Genomic DNA, 19,615 nt, shown 5'->3' with positions numbered 1-19,615 from the left:
AAAATGAAAACTTTGTCTCCCTGCAGTCATCATTATTGCGTCAGGAATGTCTTGAACATGACCAGCGAATCATAGCGCTGCTCTCCATGGTCCGACACGTTGAAGTCCGACTGAAACAGCAGCAGCAGCAGCAGCAGTCGGTGGGCCGCAGCCTCATCACGTTGGACGGCATCATCAACCGGACTGAGGTAAAATATTTTGCTTGGTTCCCATAGTTAGACAAGCAGTTTATGGATTAAAACCCAACAAAATCAATCAAACGTTTGTTTTCCTTTTCTAATCCTCTTGTCAGACGTTGGACCTTGAACTCTCCAACTTGGAGCCTGAGATAAGCAAAGAAGTTGAAGCTGCAGAGCGACTGTTAGAGCCCAGACCGACCGACGTTCCTCCGCAGCTGCTGCTGGCCTTAGAGAAAGATGGGCGGAGCTTAGCCCGAGCTTACGAAGCGGCTCGGTTGCTCTCCGAGAGCGTCCTGCAAAGTCTGCGGGACCACAGAGACTCATGCAAGGTAAGACATCCAGAAAACAGCGGATGGAAGCGGCAGCAGAGACTGGATGGCTCAGATGTTGGTTTGAACTCTTTCAGGATGCGGTGGCAGCTGAGCAGAAATGTTTGGGACAACGTGTGGACAGGCTGCTGTCCAGGTTGAGTGAGACAGAGGCTCAGATGGACGGAGACACAGCGGGGAAGGAGGGGACCCAGGCTGGGCTCACACAGCAGCTGGATCTCTGCAAGGTGATCTCATACTAACATGCAATATATGGAGATAAATTGATGCCATTAAAAAAATTCAAAATGAAAAACAAAAGATTTGAAACTGAAGAAAAACTTTAATCTAAAAAGACATTTTGAACTTTCAGTTTCAAATCTTTTTTACAACTTCAGATATTCAAACCTGTTTCAAGAACTGTTTTCAATTTAGAAATGTAATTTGTTTTTAATCATTTTTTGAAACAAAAAAAGATTTGAAATTTGAAAATGTTAAATTTTCAATAATTTTTTTTTTCCATTTTCAAGAATTTCCTCAGGTTTCTAAATTATTGTTCAGTTTCAAAAAGCATTTTCAGTATCAAAATATCAATATTTTTGGACAAACTTTATTGCCTAATTTAGTCCAAACGTCTGTGTGACTTAACCCTCCTGCACTGACCCTGCATGCGCTTCTGCAAGGTTTTCTTTGTGTCGTTTCTGGGACTGACGGTATGACGGGAAAAAACCAACTGCTTCCACCATCATTTTTCCCCCCTGAGTTAAATGTAACAGTGCTTAGATTGTGTGTATTTAATGTTTACGATGTTTATTCTTTCAGCTGATATATTTGTAGTGATTATCTCAGATTCTCTGATTTGGGGTAACATTAGCTAGAAGCAGGAAAACATCAGGATTAGTAAGTTTGTTGAGGGCTCCTGTTTACAAAACCAAACTTAATCAAGAAAGGTTTTACGACCACAACAGCTTCAGTGTGTTAGTGGCCCAGATCTCGTCCCAGTTAAGAATCTGACAGGTAACATGCCTCAAGGTGATTCGTAGACATTTTTTAAAAGGCTAACATGTTCTTCGATGTGAGAGATGTTGCTGAACTGTGTTTTGCTCTTTTCTGGTAACGAGCCCTGAGGTTTTCCTTTCTCTCCACCTGAAGGAACTCCAGTCTTCGCTGTCGACTTGCTCCGTGGAAGTCAGCAGCCTGGTCTCCGACATCCAGCTCTTCATCTCTGAGCGTGCTCAGGACCTGGCCCCCGAGCAGAGCAGGCGGCTCCTGGAGCAGCTGCAGCAGCTGCAGACGGCCTTCCACCACACGTCAGGCCGAGCCGAGGCCTGGGCCGGCGCTCTGACCGCTCAGCGCGGCAGGGAGGAGGAGGAGAGGCGGCGCCGAGAGAGGCGCAGGGAGGAAGAGGAGGAGGACAGAGAAAGGAAAAAAGCGAGGGAGAGAGAGGTTTGGAAGGAAATGAATGGGATTCAGTTGTTGCTCTCCTCGCTTTCACCTGCATTTAACTCTGAACAAGCTTTCAGACTTCATTTTTTACCCACTAACCTCCATTTAGTCCCTTTACAAACCATCAAAACCTGAAGGATTATTTTGTTTTAACGGTTGTGTGGAGAACTTATGAACCCTTAATATCTTACCAGAGGTGGAGAAAATGCATAAATACTTAAGTAAAAGTACAAATAAACAACAAAAATGTACTCTAGTAAAAGTACCACATCAACATTTTAACTTGAGTAAAAATAAGTATCTGCTTTTAAAAATACCTAAATTATTGAAAATAAAAGTACTTGTTGATTATATTCTCTAGAACATGTCAAACTCGAGGTCTGGGGGCCAAATCAGGGCCAGCAAAGCTTTTTATGTGGCCCTCGACTCTAAAGGGCCTCATAAATTGAATCACCAATGATGTAAGAGAGCAACAGTTGCTGGTTGTAATTTCCAAACTATTTTGACACTTTATAGAGAGAAATTTGTAAACTTTTAGCTCAGGGGATTTAAAGGTTAAAGGTCATGTCAGAACAATAAAAAAAAAAGCTCTGGACCAGTTCGGATGTTTGGAAGGGAGGAATTAAAAAGTCTCTTCTCTCTAAAAACCTGATGGCAGGTTAGCAAAGCTTCATCTGAATGAAGGACCAAAGTTCCACGCTGCAGAGCTCTGGCCTAGTCAAAGTCCGGACATTAAACCTGAAAGACCTTAACAGGAGTGTGCAAATCCAAATGTTTGTAAACCTGAATGAAATGAAGTCATTTTGGTAAGAAACTGTAAGAAAAGGATCAAGTTTTGGCTCCAGAAGCCGTTCTCTACACAACCCTGCTCCTCTAAACCCCGACGCTGCCGCTGCTCACTCTGTGTTTTTCCTTCCTTGCACGACTGTTGTGAAGTGTGTTGTATTAACCTGTTTGCATTGCTCTTCCAGATCGCCACAGAAGAAATCGCTTGCATCACCGCGGTAACGACTATACAAAAAACGTCTTTCTGGCTACGGCGCTTCACTGTTCTTCCTCCTGTCTCACTCTGAACCCAGAGGAAGAGGAGGAAAAACGGCAAACAAACAAATACATGTTTGATTTCTCTTTGTGTTGAGTGTTTTTAAGTCTGCGTGTGTGTGAGTGATTTCTGGACACAATCTGCTCAAAGCTTGGCCAAGTGTGCACTTCATGAGTTCTGTTTAACTGCAAATGCCAGAATCAGTGAGGAAACGTTCAAAATGCTTTTGTCGCCCTCTGCAGGTCAGGTTGATGATGTCGGATTCCTCATTGTTTAATGTGTGGTTCTCTGTTGCCTCGTCTCTCTCAGGTGGTGCAGCAGCAGAAAGCAGAGTGCTCTCGGACACTGGAGGGCCTCAACGCGTGGTTGGCCGGAGCCGCAGGCCTGCTGGCCAATCAGAGGGCTGGACCGGAGTCAGGTGACGTCAGCGCCCTGCAAGAGAGGCAGACAAAGCTGAAGGTAAAGAATGACAGCTCACACTGACATTCTTTAAAGTGCTTTATACTAATTAAAAATGCACAGTTTTGTAATAAAGTGAAATCTAAGATTAAATTTGGAAAACATTAGTTATATTGAAACCAAACATTTTCATTCATCTCATAAATAGAAATTTTATTTCTCACTGATTGAAGTTACATCAGACTAAACTTTTCTTGTTTAAGTAATTTAGAATAACTAATTCATTTATATTTGCAAAATGTCAGAAAACTTAGCAACAACATTTTGCGAAACTTTCTTTCCATTTTGTGTTTAAACATTTAACTTGATGAAGCCCAGTTACCTTGACAAGATTTATTTATAATGTTTCAATGTGACAAATATTTATTATTCTTACTGCCTCAATTATAAGAAATATTGAATTATATTTCATACATGAACAAAGTTATTAAAAATGTGGGATTTCCTTTGTTAAATTAGTGTTTTGTTCTTGGACCAGTCATATCTGTGTGAAAGAGACATTTCAAAATAAAATCTGTATATTCCAGTTAACGATTAATCGTTTTAGTCCTCGTTTGATTTCCTTCCTGGCTCCAGGAGGTGCAGAGGGACCTGCAGGCGAAAGCCGACGGCGTGGCTCAGGCCATCCGGTCGGTGGAGGAGTTTCTGGCAGAGAAAGGAGACAGTCTGAGTGCAGAGGAGAAGAAGAACCTCCAGGTGGCGCTGGAAAGACTGAAGGAGCAGTACGCCGCCCTGACGGACTCGACCAACACGTCGCTGTCAGAACTCGACGACGCCATCAGTACGACCGTACAGCAGAACACGCAGAGGGTGAGAGCCGAGTCCGAACATCCAGGATGATGCTGCACTGCAAAAGACAAGATTTTACCAAATATTTATGCAATTTATAGTGCAAATATCTTAGTACACCTGAAATATGACAAAACTAACTTACAAGTAATGAACATATTTTGAGACAAAGTTGTTTATGTACATTTCATACAGGTTTTCCTAAATACTTTGTTTTATTTAAATAATGAATGATTAAAAAATAGTCAATGCTTAGTTTATTGTTGAACAATAAACTAAGCACTAAAACTAAAAGTTTTAGTTTTCAAAATAAAAGTTTTGATTTGTAAAACTTTCGTAATGACTTTTACTTAGTTTGTATACTCCGGTTAACTAATTGATTACTTAAGCAGTTGACGATTATTTCATTGATTAATCACGATTAATCATTTAATCGTTTACGCTGCAAAAACAGAAAATCTCACCAAGTATCTGTGGAGTGAAAATATCTCATAGTTCACTTGAAATAAGACAGAACTAGCAAGAAACAGGAGCTTGTTTTGAGTCAATAATTAACTAATATTGATGGAAAAAGTTCTAGTTTGTCTGATAGATTATTCACTTACAGCTTTAAAAAATGTCTTGTCATAAGTTAGTTTTATTTTAAGTGTAGTAAATTATTTCCAGTAGAAACTAGACTAAAACACTTGGTAAGATCTGTGTTTTTGCAGTGTATTCTGGTGTTCAGTCTTTCCTTCTGGTCTGCAGGCGAAAGCGGTGGAGGAGCTCCAGGAAACCCAAAGCCAGATCGACTCCCTGCTCTCCTCCTTCAGCCAACTGGACCGGATCGCAGCGCCGCAGGATGTGCCGGACTCTTCCGTTTCACCACCGGAGGGCGCTGTGGAGTCGCACACAGAGATGCTGCAGGTTGATTCCTGAACTTTTACTGTTAGTTTGGTATTTTCAGTAATGTCACAGTTTTAACCGGTGAAACTCGACTGTCCGCTCGCAGTCGGAGCTGCAGCAGCTCCAGGCTCAGCAGGCGCAGCTGCTGCAGATCAGCCAATCAGCTCGCTCCCTGCTGGAGCAGCCCGACTCCACGGTTCCCCCCGAGGAGAAGCAGCGGCTCCGGGCCGCCCTGGACCGGCTGCAGGCCCAGCACCAGGACAGGCTGCACAGCTGTCAGGTATAAAAAATACATTTATCATCTTTTCATTAAAAAAATGCCTGTGCTCTCAATTCACCTCCTGATTTACCTTGTTGTTTATGTTTGGACCATTAATCATGGGGTCAGAAGGGAAAAAATATACATCTAAACAACATGTTTGACATATTTACATATTTGTTTGAGCTAATCGTATACGTTTATGTCTCAAACCTGATTATTTTTATTATTTTTAATGTATTTACTAATATTATTTTTATTCATTTATTATTTACAGTGATAATACATATAATTAAATATAAATTATAATGTATTTTTTCTGATTGTTACTGATATTTTTTATTTTGTTATAGATATTAAAATTGTTTTAGGTTACAAATGAATAAAAATAAAAATGTTATTTTGGGAAAGAAGGAAAGAATTAAATTAGCTGATAGTTTAAGTAAAAACATTTAATTTACTCTATACGGACATTAATTTGTTTTTTATTTATAGTTTTTATTTTAATATTATTTAGGTTTCTTTTTTTTGAAGAAACTTTTCATCCTTTTTACATTTTTGTTTCAAACTATCAATCTACAAAAGTTAGATAGAAAAATAAAAATTAATTTGTATGCAATTTATTGACATATCTTTTTTAAAAACAGATTTAAGTGAATTTTTTACTGATATTACTTTCTTTCTCTCCTGCGTTCCCATAGATGTACTCATCCTATTCTGCTGATTTAAGTCTTGTATTATATTTAATATTTTTGGTTTTAGGAGCGTCTGAGGAAATCTGAGGCTCTGCAGGACGAGCTGACCAAATTCCTCCAGGAACACGGAAACCTGGGCTCCTGGCTGGAACTAAGTGAACAGGAGCTGCGTTCTTTGGGGGAAGGAGAAACCGACGCGCAGGGCCTGAAGGACCGGCTGGAGGAACACAGAAAGGTGCAGCAGAAACTCCTCAAACAGATTTCACTCCATCGTAACGCTTTAAATGTTTATGAGACGGATTTAACACTAAACTTTCTCAGGTTTGAGATTATAAACTTCGCTCTGTTTCCTGAAAATGAGTCAGAAATGTCCAGAAAGGCTGCTGGTTTCTGAGAAGTAGCTCCGATTAGCAGCACTTAGCCGGGATGTTTTCCCCGTTAATCATGCATTAAACCTCCGATAAGCTATCAGAGTTCTCCATCTGCTGCCAAATAGTTTGGGATTATTTTCCTAAAATGCCTCCAAATTGACATGTTTGTGTTTTCGTTAAATCACATTTTTCCCACACTGATCCCCAGACTTTTGCTAATTCAGGATTCGTACTGATGCTTGAAATCCTTAAATCTTTGAATTTCAATTAAGCGTTTTCAAGGTTTGGAAAGTTTTTTATTTTCCACTTTGTATATTGTGTTTGAGCACGAAGGTCATTTATCTTAACATTATTTATTTGTGTTTTGTTTCAGTGAAATTAATATTTATTATGAATTAAAGTCAGCTTATCTTTTAAATGTTAACGTTATTGAAATAGTTTTTTTTTTTTTGTTTTGTTATTTTGGTGTTTTGTTCAGTTGGGTAAGAGAGACATTAAAACATAAAATGACCTTTCAGGTGTACGAACCTTTAAATGTCGTCTTTGAGATAAATTCAACGTGTCGTTTGCTGTAAATGTGTTTCTTCCCAGCTGGGTGAGGATGTCATCTGCCACAAGGCCGACCTTCGCTTCGTCTCCATCTCGGGCCAGAAGGTTCTGGACTCTGTTCAGGGCGCTCTGGAGCAAGCTGGAGGTTCTGACCCGGCTCTGGACGGCATCAGGCGGCTCGTCTCCGACAAGCTGCAGGACGCCAACCACAGATACACGACGCTGCACACCAAGGTGAGGCGCCGCGCCGTGCCATGTTCTGCTTCTGGCTCATGTTTTTCTGACTCCGTTTGAATGAAAACTTTTGGTTCAGTCGACAGAGCTGGGCGGCCGGTTGGGCGGCCTGTTGGAGCGGTACCAGCAGTACCAGGACGAGGTGGTGTCCATTCATTCCTGGCTCAGCGCTCACGAGCAAAACCAAAGCATAGCCAAGTCCAGCGGAGACACGGACCCGCAGAACCTCCAGAACGCCCTGCGGCAGGTTCAGGTACAGAACGATGGCTTCACAGAGCAGGAAGCAGTTCCTCCAGGACATCAACATCGCAGCTTTTCATTCACTCATCGTTCATCAGCCTGTCATAACAAATTCTGCTGGACGATAAATCGTCCCAGAAGTTATTGATGACATTCAGTCAGCGCAGTTATAACAGCCAATGTGAAAAAAAAAAAACATTTTCAGCAAAATACAGGAGCTTAAGTAAATAATTCCTTAATATTAATGAAAAAGTACTAGTTTCACTGGTGGGTGGGTGTGTGTGTGTGTGTGTGTGTGCAGCTGGTGCAGGACGAGCTGGCCGAGCGCTCGGTCCAGCTGGAGAAGGTGAAGCGAGCAGGAAGAGATCTGGTCAGCACCGACGAATCTCCGTCTTTGAAAGCCGTTGACATCCTCTGCGCTGCAGGTGACGCCATCTTCCCGACGGACTCTCTTCTTCTTCTTATTCTTATTCTTCTTCTTCTTTGAATTGAGTGGCTAAGCGTCTCTTTACCTCGCAGACGGGTTGGAGAAGCGGTTCGGCAGCCTGTCTGCGTCGGTGTCGGAGCGGGCCGAGCAGCTGCAGACGGCCGTGGCCCAGTCCGTCAGCGTCCAGGAGGGCCTGAAGGGCCTGCTGGGCTGGTTGGACCAGCTGGTTCTGAACCCCGGACCGGTCCAGCCCACCGCCCAGGCCGTGCAGGACGCACTGACCCAGAACCAGGTAGGAGCTGAGGGGGTTAAAAACCGATGGGGAGGAGGCCACGTTTCAGTTTTTATGACGCTTAAATTCAGAAATATGAAGATTTCTGATGATTTTTGCCTGTAACAAACTCAGGAAGTCATGTTTGACCCTTCACAATAAAACTTTCTGCTGGATGTACATGAAGAAATTTACTTTGTACTGAAATTTACTGGATAGCGTCATCCATCCATCCATTTAGCAGATGAAGCTGTTCTTCGCTCTTTTCATTGCAGAATGTTTTACATTTATAATTTTTCTCTGGTATTTAATTTCTTCGTTGTTGTTTTTCTTCTCTTTTTCCCCAGAAACTTCGTCAGGAGCTCCTCTCCAGGCAGGGCAGCGTGGAAGCGACGCGCGACTCCGTCTCCAAGCTGCTGCAGAGCTCGGACGCCTCCGCGGCGCCGGGCCTCCACGGCAGCCTGGACGACCTGACCCGGCGCTACGCCGCGGCCCAGAGCAGCCAGGCGGAGCGGGAGGCCCAGCTCAAGGCGCTGCTGCCCCGGCTGGAGAGCTACGAGAGGCTGGGCGCCGACCTGCAGGCCTTCACCCAGAGCAGGCTGAAGGCCCTGAGTCCCGCCGGACAGCCGGACCGCAGCGTCCACGACTACAGGCAGACCGTCGAGGTCAGCGGAGTTCTCCTCCTCAGCAGAAGCTCTGTTCTTCGTCGCCGTTCTGACTTTTTTCATCGTTGTGGTTCCAGGAGGTGAAATCTGAGCTGGAGCAGGAGGCAGGTCAGCTGAAATCCTTCTGCGGCCTCGGCGCCGAGCTCAGCCAGTCCAGAGCGCTCAGCGACACCCAGAACCTGCTGGAGAACGTCAAAGATGTGACCGACGAGTTCACCAAGCTGGAGGAAAACGTCAATGAAAGGTTAAAAATACACAAGAGGGCGCTAGATACACATCAGCCTCTCATCTGCTGAACACTAAAAACAAAATATTACCCAGAATTTTGGTCTGGCTTCTAGTGCAAATATCTCAAAAAGAAAAAGTACAAGTTCCACTGGCATATAGAAATGTCTTGTTAGAAGTAAAATAATCTGGAACTTTTTCATCAATATTAAGGAATTATTTACTGTAAACAAGCTCTTATCTAAAAGTTTTCACTAACTAGAAACCAGATAGAAATACTTGGTGAAATTTTTTGTTTTTAAGCGTAGACTGGGACTGAATCAAATTAATCATGATGAATAATGGTCAACTAATTAAGTAATAAATTAATCAATATTTATTCTTTAATTATTCAGACCTAAGTAAAGAACATTTGCTGAAAAACAACATATTCAGTAATTAAACCAGAATTTCACAAAATAAATATTCATTTTGCACTAAAGTTAAAAATAAATGACCAAGTTTTAGTTTGACTCGGTTCAAAGAAATTCTGTTATTGCATTTTAGACAGTAATAATTGTTTATAAAATGAATCATTTGTTTAGTTGCATCAGTCATAAAAACATGGCTGAGCTCATTAAATAGGGGTCGGATGATTCTAAAAATCCTCCAGAACCGGCTGAAGATTGGGTCTGAAACTTAAAACGAAATCTGTTTTCTGGCTTTCCGGCCTCCATGAAGCAGCGGTTGCCATGCCAACCATGCCTGACGTCGTCTCAGGGAGATGTTTATGAATACCAGCAGTCTTCTGCAGATGTATTCGATTAAATTTCCGTTTTACGAGACCATCATGTGATTGAATCAGCAGCTGGACGGCTGAACGGGACAGAATCGGGTCTGGTGAGGCGTGGATGCTGCGGTCCAGATGCCGCTTCACAGCTCCTCCGTTTGTGTTGGTGCAGACGGATTCTCGGCGCTAATAAAGACGCCACGAACACGGCTCATTGTCTGTCCCGTAAACGGCCCTGCCGGGGAACCCGCGGCCTCGGATCCCAGAGGAGAGAAAATAGCAGCGCGATAATGATAGGCTCTCAGGGCCGTTTGGGCTGCAGACGGTCGGAACCGCTCGGCCTCATACTTTCACACACATTACACGCAAAGAGGCAGAGGTCAGGGCTGTGCTAATGATGCCTCGCGGCCTTGAAAAAACACTTTATAGTTTGTTTTTCTTATACAGAAAGGGAAAAAAATGTCTTTGGAAACCCGTTTCAGACAGGAGCTTCTTAGAATAAACCAGACTTTACCAGAAACTCTGTAGAAAGAGTCAACAAAACAAATCCTGGAGTGGTGCTGAGGGAGAGATGGTGCTTAGTGAGCTCATCTACTCATGTTTACAGGAAAACCAGCTCTACATTTAGAGCTGCAGCTAACAATTAATTTAGTTATTTTGACAATCAATTAATAAGTCTGATGATTGACGATAATTGAATTTTATATTTTAATTAAAAAATAAGTATTTATTGCCTATAATGCAATGATGCCTTTCCTCTAGTGAATGCTTAAATCATTTGTACCAAATGGTTAATCTGCAGTTGAAAATAAAACTCAGTTCTTTCTGCTTGACTGAACATCAAGAAACAGTAGAGGCTAATCTAATTATGTTTTTTTTTTTTGATTTACTGATTAATAATCGTGTGTAAAAAGATGCTTAATAGCAGATTTTGTTTACAGAATTTGAACCAGGTGAAGCTAAATCTGCCATTTGAATTCTGGGTAGGACATATTTACAGAGAAAGAAGAACTTTTATTTGAAATGCTAATGTACACAGTTTCTGCTCTGACTGTGTTGCTCTCCCAGCTGATGGATTCAAACTAATGTTGTTGTCACACCAGCCCTGGTCAGTCTGCTGTAATCAAACTCATTGGTTGGCTTAGAGTCCATTTAGTTTGGTTTGGTGTGAATGGGTCATCAAACTTTGGTTCACCTACAAACTGGGTTTGGTGTCAGTGAACTCTGGTGCGGTTTGGATGCCGATGTGAACACCAAAACCTGGATACTGCTCCAAAAGCAGGAAGCTGCACAGCATTCTGGGTAAACACATTAGCCTGGCACTAAGTGGAGAAATGTCTGACAAAAGAGAAATCCTCCTAAAATCTGATGCCACTCCATATTTGCTGACAATTCCTTAAGGAAGAAGTTGCACTCAGTGTCTTTTGTAGAAGTTTTTGTGTGGTTTCCTTCAGTGGTTCTTGGTGCAGCGCCCCCGCAGGTGATGAGGGGAACAGGTTGCTTAAAGGGTTTGGTTGGTTTGACAAAGAACAGCAGCAGCTTGCAGGATGTAATTTGTTTCCAGTAGAACCGAGCCTACCGGACTATCAGGTGTGAAAACCTCCTAAAACTCTTTGTCTCCTGCTTCCTGTCAGGTTTGCTGCCATCCAGGCCTGTGAGCAGCAGCTCCACCAGTTTCGCGGCCTCTCCGGCTCCCTGGTCCGCTGGCTGCAGATGGCCCAGGACCAGCTGCCCTCCAAGGAGGCCAACCTCAACACCGAGGGTCTGCAGAGGCGGGTCCAGCAGCTCCAGGTGTGCAGTAAAAAGCCGGGATGTTTCAGGAGCTTCAAGGCGTCACCGATGTTTGGATGAGTAATGATGAAAATCCTTTCTGCTTTCAGGACTTGCTGAATGACTGGGAGTCCCAAGGATCCAGAATCCAAGACCTGAACAAGACCGGTTCCGAGCTGGAGTCGCTCATCATCGACGTCACGACTCCTCAGACCAAAACTGGTAAAGATGGAAGGAGCTAGAAACAAAGCTGCTCTTCCAGGACTGAATATGTGTTTTTCTCTGATGGCGTTCCTCTGTGCTCCTCTCCAGGAGTTCCTCAGATCAACGGTTCTGCCGGTCCCAGCAGCGTCAACGGCATCCACACCTGCAAAGGTGAGCCCTCAGGTCGGTCAGGTCCTCCCTGCAGCATGAGACCAGGGTCTGCAGCACAAACTATAATCCAGCTGTGTCTGAAAAAGTGGGGACATTTAGAGGATCGGCTTTATAATTTTCCAGGCATGGATAATTTGAAGAAAAAAAGACAACTTGGGAAACAACTTTTCCATAAAACTTTCATTACTAAAAAACTAAAATCTAAAGTTTTGTTAGGATTGTTTAATCCAGTGTATGCCATTTTGTCCTCACGTTTGAGTCACACTCAGACAGTACGTCAACATGTACCAGCACAAAATTTCACATGCATGAATGTCGTTGGCTGCTTGGCTGGAGGAAGGTTAGCCTTCGATGCCTGACATCGTTAAAGGTTCAGGAAATGATCTGAGTGAGAGAAACACACAGAGCCACAAAAAGACTCCAGAAATGTCACCATTTTTCTGATGCTTCAGTGTAATCCTGCAGGATCCCCCAACCATCTCATATTTATAGGTTTTTGGTCTTAAATTTAATTCAAGGTGGCATTGAAATGGTCTTGAAAAGTCTTAAATTTGACTTGCTGAAACCTGCAGATACCCTGGAAACAACATGCTTAGCATTACAACTTCACTTTGACGTTTTAGCCACTGTTGCTTTTCAGTAGATCAAAAATTCAGATTAAACTGAAGCTGTGGTTCTTAAACTAGGTTAAAATCACTCCAAACCTCAAATTTTCTTAGTTTCCTTCAAACTCAGTAAAGATGCTGAAGTTCAGAGAAGCATCTGCGTTTTCAGTAAGACTCCGACGTTTATTGCACCAGTTCAGGACTTGCAGATGTTGAAATCATGTAAGAACTTTTCCGATAGATTAAATCTGGTCTGACTGTTAAACGGTTTCTGTCAGATCACAGAAGCTTTTAATGTTGGAATAAAATGTCTGTTTTCTGAATAAAATCTTGGCCTCCCAGTTGAAGCCATGTTGAAAGGCTGCAGCTGCTGAAGACGATAAACAGTTTGACATTTAAATTATGTCTTTAAATCCAGTCATATTTTCATTTTTATCACTGAAAAACTACATTTACAGAGAAAATCAAAACTCCATGTTTATAGCGGGAAGTTTGGGTTTAAATGTGGAAATGGATTTATGCTTAATACTTCAGCAGAACTGCAGGTTATTTATTTAATAAAGATTGGTTCCTGCAAAAAGTTTTGGTTGATTTAGCAACAAAATTGTAGCCATCTAGTTTTTAAATATTTATCTATTGACTTTTTATTTTAGAATTTTAACAATTAAATATTTTTTTAATTCTCACCTCATTGTTCAGTTTCAATCCAAAACTCCTGCGAGCAATGAAGTTCTGAATGTTGTTGTTTTTATCAATACATTATAATACATAATTCAATATTTTCCTGTTTATAAAATTTATATGTAAAAGAAGCCTGCATTATCACTCCTCCACCACCGTGCTTGGCCACAGTGATCTGCTAGGACCAAACATCTCTGCTTTAGTCTTAAATCAATCAACAAAAGCAGCAGAAGACATTTTCCTTCCAGACGTTCAACCTGCTAAGTGATGCCAAAGCAGAACAGATGGGACTGTTTGTTTCGTTTACTCCTCCTCTCATCACTGAACTCTGATCTAAAGGTTTTTCACTTTTTCAAGCATTGTAGTCTCTCAAGAGCAAATATAACTTGAATAGAAGTTAATGCTTTAACTTTAGCTTCTGCTAAATACTGTGTTTGTGTAGCGCTTCAGTAGCGCTTTAGCGTTAGTGGAACTAATGTTTATGATTAATGCTTTTATTTGTTGCATGTTTTGTTTCTTTCAACCTCTAGCATTAGTTTCTAATCCTCCTCCAGCTCATTGCATTTCCATATTTTCCCTCTCAGACCTGACGGAGCTGCAGGTGACCGTCTCAGACGTGAACGCTCGCTACGACGCTCTGGGCAGCGAGCTGAAGGAGCGTCTGGGCCGCCAGCAGGCCTCTCTGGAGCTGCGGCAGAAGGCCCGGCAGAACACGGAGGAGCTCAGGAGCTGGCTGAGCGACCGAGAGAAAAGCCTGACGCTGGGACAGACCACTTCCCCGTCCAAACCCGAGGTGGTGCGCGCTCAAGCCCAACAAAACAAGGTCAAACTTTTAGAAGCTTTTCCCTGTTTAGAAAAAAACTTAAATGGCTCCATTTGGTGAAAGTTGATCTCGTAATTGTTGTCCTTCAGGCTTTGCTCTCAGAGCTGGCTGAGCATTCAGGGAAGGTGGAGGAGCTGAAAAGTACGTTGAGAAAACTAATCGCAGACAATCCCGACTCCCCCGAGGCCGACGGCTGGAGGCAGCAGCTGCAGGAGATCGGTACGTTCTGCTGTTTTTATTGATCTCAGGTCACATTGTGATGTTCTGAGACATGTACTGATCAAATCTACAGAAGGTCAGTGCTTAAATCTGCATGTGATGAACTCAGCTTTGAAACTGGACCACGAAGAAGAAAACTTTGCTCAGTTTTTGGTGAGAGGAAGTGAGGCGGTTCCTGTCCAGGGAGTGAGTGGGACTTCTTCCTGTCAGAGCTGCGGTTTCACTCAGGCTGGATATTTTTATTGGGGCTTTCTATAACCTAACCAGAACAGAAATGTGAAATCCGAGAAGGCAGACTGCTTTATTTCATATAACACGTGTTCTTATTGTGCTTTCACACCAGCACTGCTTAGTCCAGTTAAATCAAACTTCAGTCTATTTTTCTAAAGTCAGGTTCATTTGGGGACTTGGGAATTCGTAATCGGACCAAGAAAGCGAACTCTGGTCTGCCTACAAGCCTCGGTCTGTTCAGTTGAAGTGAACTCTGGCACGGTTTGAATGCATATGTGAACACCAAGCAGACTGGAGACCGCTCACTTTTGAGTCTGAGCATTGAGTTGTGGGGATTTAAAGTGACAGAGACCCTAAAACAGCACCACATGGGCAGAACTGTGCAGACTAACATCTCACTATCTAAGAATAATTTTATGTAAAAAATGCAATGAACATGTTTTGTACAGGACATAGACTTAGCCTAACCTGTTCAAGGAATGATTATAGGTCACCTGCGTTATATTCTGATTTGTGTTTATTGTTTCCTCAGACTCCCGCTGGCAGACGGCCAATCAGACGGCAGCTCAGCGACAGACGGAGCTGGAGACGTGCGCCGACCGACTGGGCAGCTTTGCCTCGGCGGCCAATCAGCTCGGCCCCTGGCTGAGAGAGAAGGAGCTGATGATGAGCGTGCTGGGGCCCCTAAGCATCGACCCCAACATGCTCAACACGCAGAAGCAGCAAGTCCAGGTATGGGGCGACGAACTGCAGACGGTCGCCATCTTGATTCTTCTCCAGGCGTCACTGATGGAGTTCACCGTTTGTTCCAGTTTATGCTGCGGGAGTTTGACACGCGGCGGCCCCAGTTTGACCAGTTGACCCAGTCGGCAGAGGGAATCCTGTCTCAAACCGGGGACTCGGCTCAGGACCCCAAAGACCTGGAGGAGGTCCGGACTGAACTGGGCTCCATCTCCCAGCAGTGGGAGGATCTGACCGGCCGGCTGACTCAGCGGTCCAGTCACATCGATCAGGCTCAGGGAACCAGCGAAAAATACCAGGTATGACTGGTTTCTGAGGACTGGAGCAGCGCCTAAAAGTTTTAATTCAAAATATATATAAAGATAGCGGATAGTAGGTCAAATATGCTAGCTTAAATACTAGCCAGTTAAGCTAACCAGTTATGCTAGCTTGACTTTGACAACCTTAACATGTGCATGTGCTGCGTAATTCGGTTTGTTTAACACTAAAATAAGACAATCAGCTCTCCTACAGGTCATCGATAGAGCAAGTGTTTAAATTCGCTAATTAACGACTGCTCATGTTCACAGCACTTCCATCTGGGGAGATTACATATTTTATGCATCAAAACATAATTTAACACATTTTATAGAAAAATAGATGGTAAATTATGGTGCTATGAACATTTTGCCCAACCTTCATTGAAAAAGAAAGGTTTGATATGTCTCATAGTAATGGCGCCCACAGGAACGTGTTGCTAGCTATAGCGGCTAATAGGCAATGCCCAGTCCAGTGATCTATATCGATGGTTGTTCTTCTCTTCTGCAGGCCTTGCTTAAGGATCTGTCCTCCAGCATTGCGTCGCTCGGTGAGAGGCTGGACGCCCAGGCCTCGCTCAGCGCCCAGCCTGAGGCTCTGAAGCGTCGGCTGCAGGAAACCGGAGAGATCCGGTCGGAGCTGGAGCGGCGGCGTGGTGAGCTGTCGGAGGCCGAGAGGCTCTGTGGGGAGCTGAGCGCCATCGTGGCCGAGCCGTACCTAAAGGAGGAGCTGAGCAAGCGGCTGCAGAGTGTCAGCGCGCCGCTGAGGAGCCTAGAGGAGAGAGCAGGTCTGTATCAACCGTCGTTCATCTTAAAATACAGACTGGAACCTAAAACATAAACTAGCAGATCTAACCACAATAAATCTGACCTAAATCTGAAGTATTAACATAAAATATAGGAGAACCAACCTAAAATACACTAGCAGTTAGCTGCCAAGCTAACCATGCTAGCACCAACATGCTAACAGAAGAACAGGTAAACTACGCCACCCTATGGTGCAGCTTGGTATTACACCTCTATTCAATTTACTGACACCCCTCCCCCGTGTTAAATTCTGTTACATTACCAATAAAACAGTCACTGTTACGAGTTTTAGTCATAATTGTGAAAATGTAATAGTTTTAAAGTCATAATTACGAGTTTTGAAGACAGAACTGTTTGACTTTTGTTTTTTCTCTCATTGTGCGATGGACATTACCAACGTGTTAAACACAAATAAGATGGACTCTTACATGAAGGAGGTTCCAAGTAGTTATTCTATCAAACTCGTCTCAGGGGAAGCACCGCCACCCTGTGGTGTAACTCGATATTACAACTCAATTACTTTCACCCCGGCCCCTTTTAATTCTGTTAACTTATCAATAAAACAAAATAATTTGTGCATAAAAGAGAACAAATCCCCAACATTAAATGTATATAAATGTATCTGAACTGATTGGTCAGAGTTTACGACTTAACCCGCTCTCTGCTTTCCTTCCCCTCAGCGGACGGCCTGACCCAGCTCCAGGCCGCTCTGTCCTCCACGCAGCAGTTCCAGCAGATGTTTAAGGAGTTGCGCTCCTGGCTGGACAAGCAGTCGGACCCCAAACAATCCCCCTCCGACTCGCTCCCCTGCCGCCCCGAGGCCATCCGCTCCCTGCTGGCGCAGACCGAGGAGCTGCAGCGCGCCGTCGCCGGCCAGCGGGGCTCCTACGAGCTGATCCAGGCAGAGGGCGTGTCGATGCTCGCCACGCTGCCTGCGGACGAGCGCGCCGCTCTGCAGGCCCGCCTGGCCTCGCTGAGGCAGGACTGGGAGGCCGTGAACCAGCGGATCGCGGCGCGGGAGACCCGGCTGAAGAACTCGCTGGGCAAAGCGGAGACGTACCAGCAGCACCGCGCCGAGCTGACGCCGTGGCTGGCCGAGTGCGAGCAGAAAGACAGAGAGGTCCGACCGTCGCTGGACCCGTCTGTCCTGGATGAGTCTCTGCAGAAAGCCCGGGCGCTGACACTGGACCTGGAGAGACGGCAGCCCCTGCTGGAGGCTTTTAATACTGCAGCCGACCAGCTGCTGGAGCAGTGCGGCATCGGAGAGGAGGAGGTACGATATTTATCTTTTACTTTTTAAATAAGACACAACTAAATAAATGAATTATTAAAAGAAAGAAGTAAGCTTTTTGTTTATTTTACCTTTTAAATAAGAAAAAAAAATGTTTTAAACAGGAAGTAGTATGGCATTTTATGTATTTATTCATAAAAAATAAAATAAAAAGCATAAAGAAAGGTCAGCTTTTAGAGCCGTATTGTCCAAACATTTTCCATGAAGTCAACGTCATAAAATTACTTTCTTTTTCTTTTTCTTTTTTTATTGTGAGTCTTTACACTCCAGCTATGGAGTAATCCATTACAAGATTAGTTGATAATGTTTTTCAATGATGTATTAATCACGATTAATCCGATTAATCGTTTCAGCTATAACTGTAAAAGTCCAGATTTCTGCAGCAGTTTATTAAGACATTTTTCTGCTTGAAGCTGCGAGACGAGAAGGCGCAGCTGAACCGGCGGGTGGACAGACTGAGTGAGGACCTCCTGAACCGGACCTCCCAGCTGGAGGAGCTGGCCGGCCGCCTGAAGGAGTTCGAGGAAGGCAGACAGGCTGTGGAGAGGAGGCTGGAGGCCGCCAAGCATCAGATCGAAGTCCAGGAGGCTCTTGGACCTCAGGTACTGGAAAGAAACGATCATAACCATAAACCATCCTGCCGTTTTTCATTAAACATCATTAAAAAGACAAACATGTCTGTCAGTTTATTAAAAAATAACAAATTTCCATCCAGGCATGCAGCGCTAAAAGCCTGGAGAGACTGAGGAGTCAGCAGGAGAGTCTGCGCTCCCTGCAGCCTCAGGTGGTCTACCTCAAAGATCTGGCGCAGGGCCTGGTGCAGGACGCACCCCAGACACCAGGGGGCAGCACTGAGGGAATACAGAGGCTGCAGGAGCAGGCCAAGGACACCGAGAAGGACTATGATGAGGTCACTGATAAGGTGAGGAGAGAAGGCCCAGAACAACCAGCTTCTGTTGGCTTTGAATATATATTTGTTTTCAGCAAATGGCCTTTTATTGAGTCTGGATACTCAGTTAATTAATTAATTACTAATTAATTAACTGAAATACTTAGTTGATAAGTATTTCATAAATTGATTAATCATAGTTAATTCAACTAATCGATTCATCCCTATATAAATCTAAAGTTTTTTATGTTAAAATGTGCAGAGAACTCCAGTATGTCTTTGCCAGAAAAATCCTAACGTATTTGACATATTTGTTGTAATTTCCAGTGCTGGGCTGCAGCTTTTTCTCAGGACTAATGTCCAATCCCATCTGACTCGCATGTTAAAGCAGATCTTATTCCATAATGTGGGAAGGAGCAGTGAAATCAGATGAAAGCAACCACAACTTCAGCAGTTTATTCGCTCCAGAGCGAAGGAAGTTGTTTATACCCAGTAAATCCATGGCTGCTCCTCTTCCAGTAGTCATATATGGTCAGTGTTGGACATTCAGCACTTCATCATCGCTGGAAATGTAAACCAGAATGATGGGAATTCAAACCCACAGCAATGCATCTGGTTTCTGCAACCCAATCACTTAGGATTCAACGTCTTCCCTTTTATTTGTAATGCTGAATAATGAACAGGCTCCAAAATCATAATTGGCTTCTATAAGTTTTAAAAAGTTAAAAAATGTTTCCATAAACTTCAGTTCAATTGTGTTGAAGATGGTGAGAAAAACTCAGCCGTAACTTAAACTTAAATTTAAGCAGGTCACTTTATTCTTTATTTAAAAAATAAAGTTTTCTGTAGAGATTCTATTTATTTTTAAGGTGAATTTCAATTTGGTGTTTTAAGGTTAGGAAAGTTCTTGATTTCTGTAAAGTGTTTAATATTCACACTGCACAGTTTTGTAATAAACTCCAATCTAACATTTGATTAAAAGCTGAAATTTGGAAAATTTGGAAATTTATTTACAGTAGAAACCAGATATTTTAATATACCGTATTTTCCGCACTATAAGACGCACCTAAAAAC

The 19,615-nt window shown here is 43.3% G+C and overlaps 1 protein-coding gene across 21 annotated transcripts in view; it reads left to right on the top strand.

Moving 5' to 3' along the window:
* Nucleotides 1–19,615, top strand: part of macf1a (microtubule actin crosslinking factor 1a) — a 222,836-nt gene that overhangs the window by 125,684 nt on the left and 77,537 nt on the right. For 20 of the 21 annotated variants that reach the window (XM_015046202.1, XM_015046193.1, XM_015046256.1 and 17 more), the window contains 26 exons: nucleotides 27–188; nucleotides 293–508; nucleotides 586–735; nucleotides 1,640–1,933; nucleotides 3,285–3,434; nucleotides 4,011–4,244; nucleotides 4,971–5,129; nucleotides 5,215–5,388; nucleotides 6,130–6,297; nucleotides 7,025–7,216; nucleotides 7,296–7,469; nucleotides 7,758–7,881; nucleotides 7,976–8,175; nucleotides 8,502–8,819; nucleotides 8,897–9,063; nucleotides 11,448–11,604; nucleotides 11,694–11,805; nucleotides 11,896–11,958; nucleotides 13,829–14,067; nucleotides 14,157–14,286; nucleotides 15,050–15,249; nucleotides 15,330–15,557; nucleotides 16,066–16,342; nucleotides 17,042–17,634; nucleotides 18,066–18,254; nucleotides 18,368–18,574. In XM_015046202.1, the coding sequence (XP_014901688.1) occupies nucleotides 27–188; nucleotides 293–508; nucleotides 586–735; nucleotides 1,640–1,933; nucleotides 3,285–3,434; nucleotides 4,011–4,244; nucleotides 4,971–5,129; nucleotides 5,215–5,388; nucleotides 6,130–6,297; nucleotides 7,025–7,216; nucleotides 7,296–7,469; nucleotides 7,758–7,881; nucleotides 7,976–8,175; nucleotides 8,502–8,819; nucleotides 8,897–9,063; nucleotides 11,448–11,604; nucleotides 11,694–11,805; nucleotides 11,896–11,958; nucleotides 13,829–14,067; nucleotides 14,157–14,286; nucleotides 15,050–15,249; nucleotides 15,330–15,557; nucleotides 16,066–16,342; nucleotides 17,042–17,634; nucleotides 18,066–18,254; nucleotides 18,368–18,574 (5,277 nt within the window). The remainder of the gene's footprint in view (nucleotides 1–26; nucleotides 189–292; nucleotides 509–585; nucleotides 736–1,639; nucleotides 1,934–3,284; nucleotides 3,435–4,010; nucleotides 4,245–4,970; nucleotides 5,130–5,214; nucleotides 5,389–6,129; nucleotides 6,298–7,024; nucleotides 7,217–7,295; nucleotides 7,470–7,757; nucleotides 7,882–7,975; nucleotides 8,176–8,501; nucleotides 8,820–8,896; nucleotides 9,064–11,447; nucleotides 11,605–11,693; nucleotides 11,806–11,895; nucleotides 11,959–13,828; nucleotides 14,068–14,156; nucleotides 14,287–15,049; nucleotides 15,250–15,329; nucleotides 15,558–16,065; nucleotides 16,343–17,041; nucleotides 17,635–18,065; nucleotides 18,255–18,367; nucleotides 18,575–19,615) is intronic. The other variant, XM_015046227.1, reaches the window with a different exon arrangement.

Source organism: Poecilia latipinna, unplaced genomic scaffold (genome assembly GCF_001443285.1).
Source record: "Poecilia latipinna isolate Pla-1442-1.1 unplaced genomic scaffold, P_latipinna-1.0 Scaffold39, whole genome shotgun sequence".
In the NCBI taxonomy this organism is placed as follows: Eukaryota; Metazoa; Chordata; class Actinopteri; order Cyprinodontiformes; family Poeciliidae; genus Poecilia; species Poecilia latipinna.
Note: the sequence above shows the minus strand (reverse complement) of the source record. Positions and strands in the feature narration are given on the sequence as shown.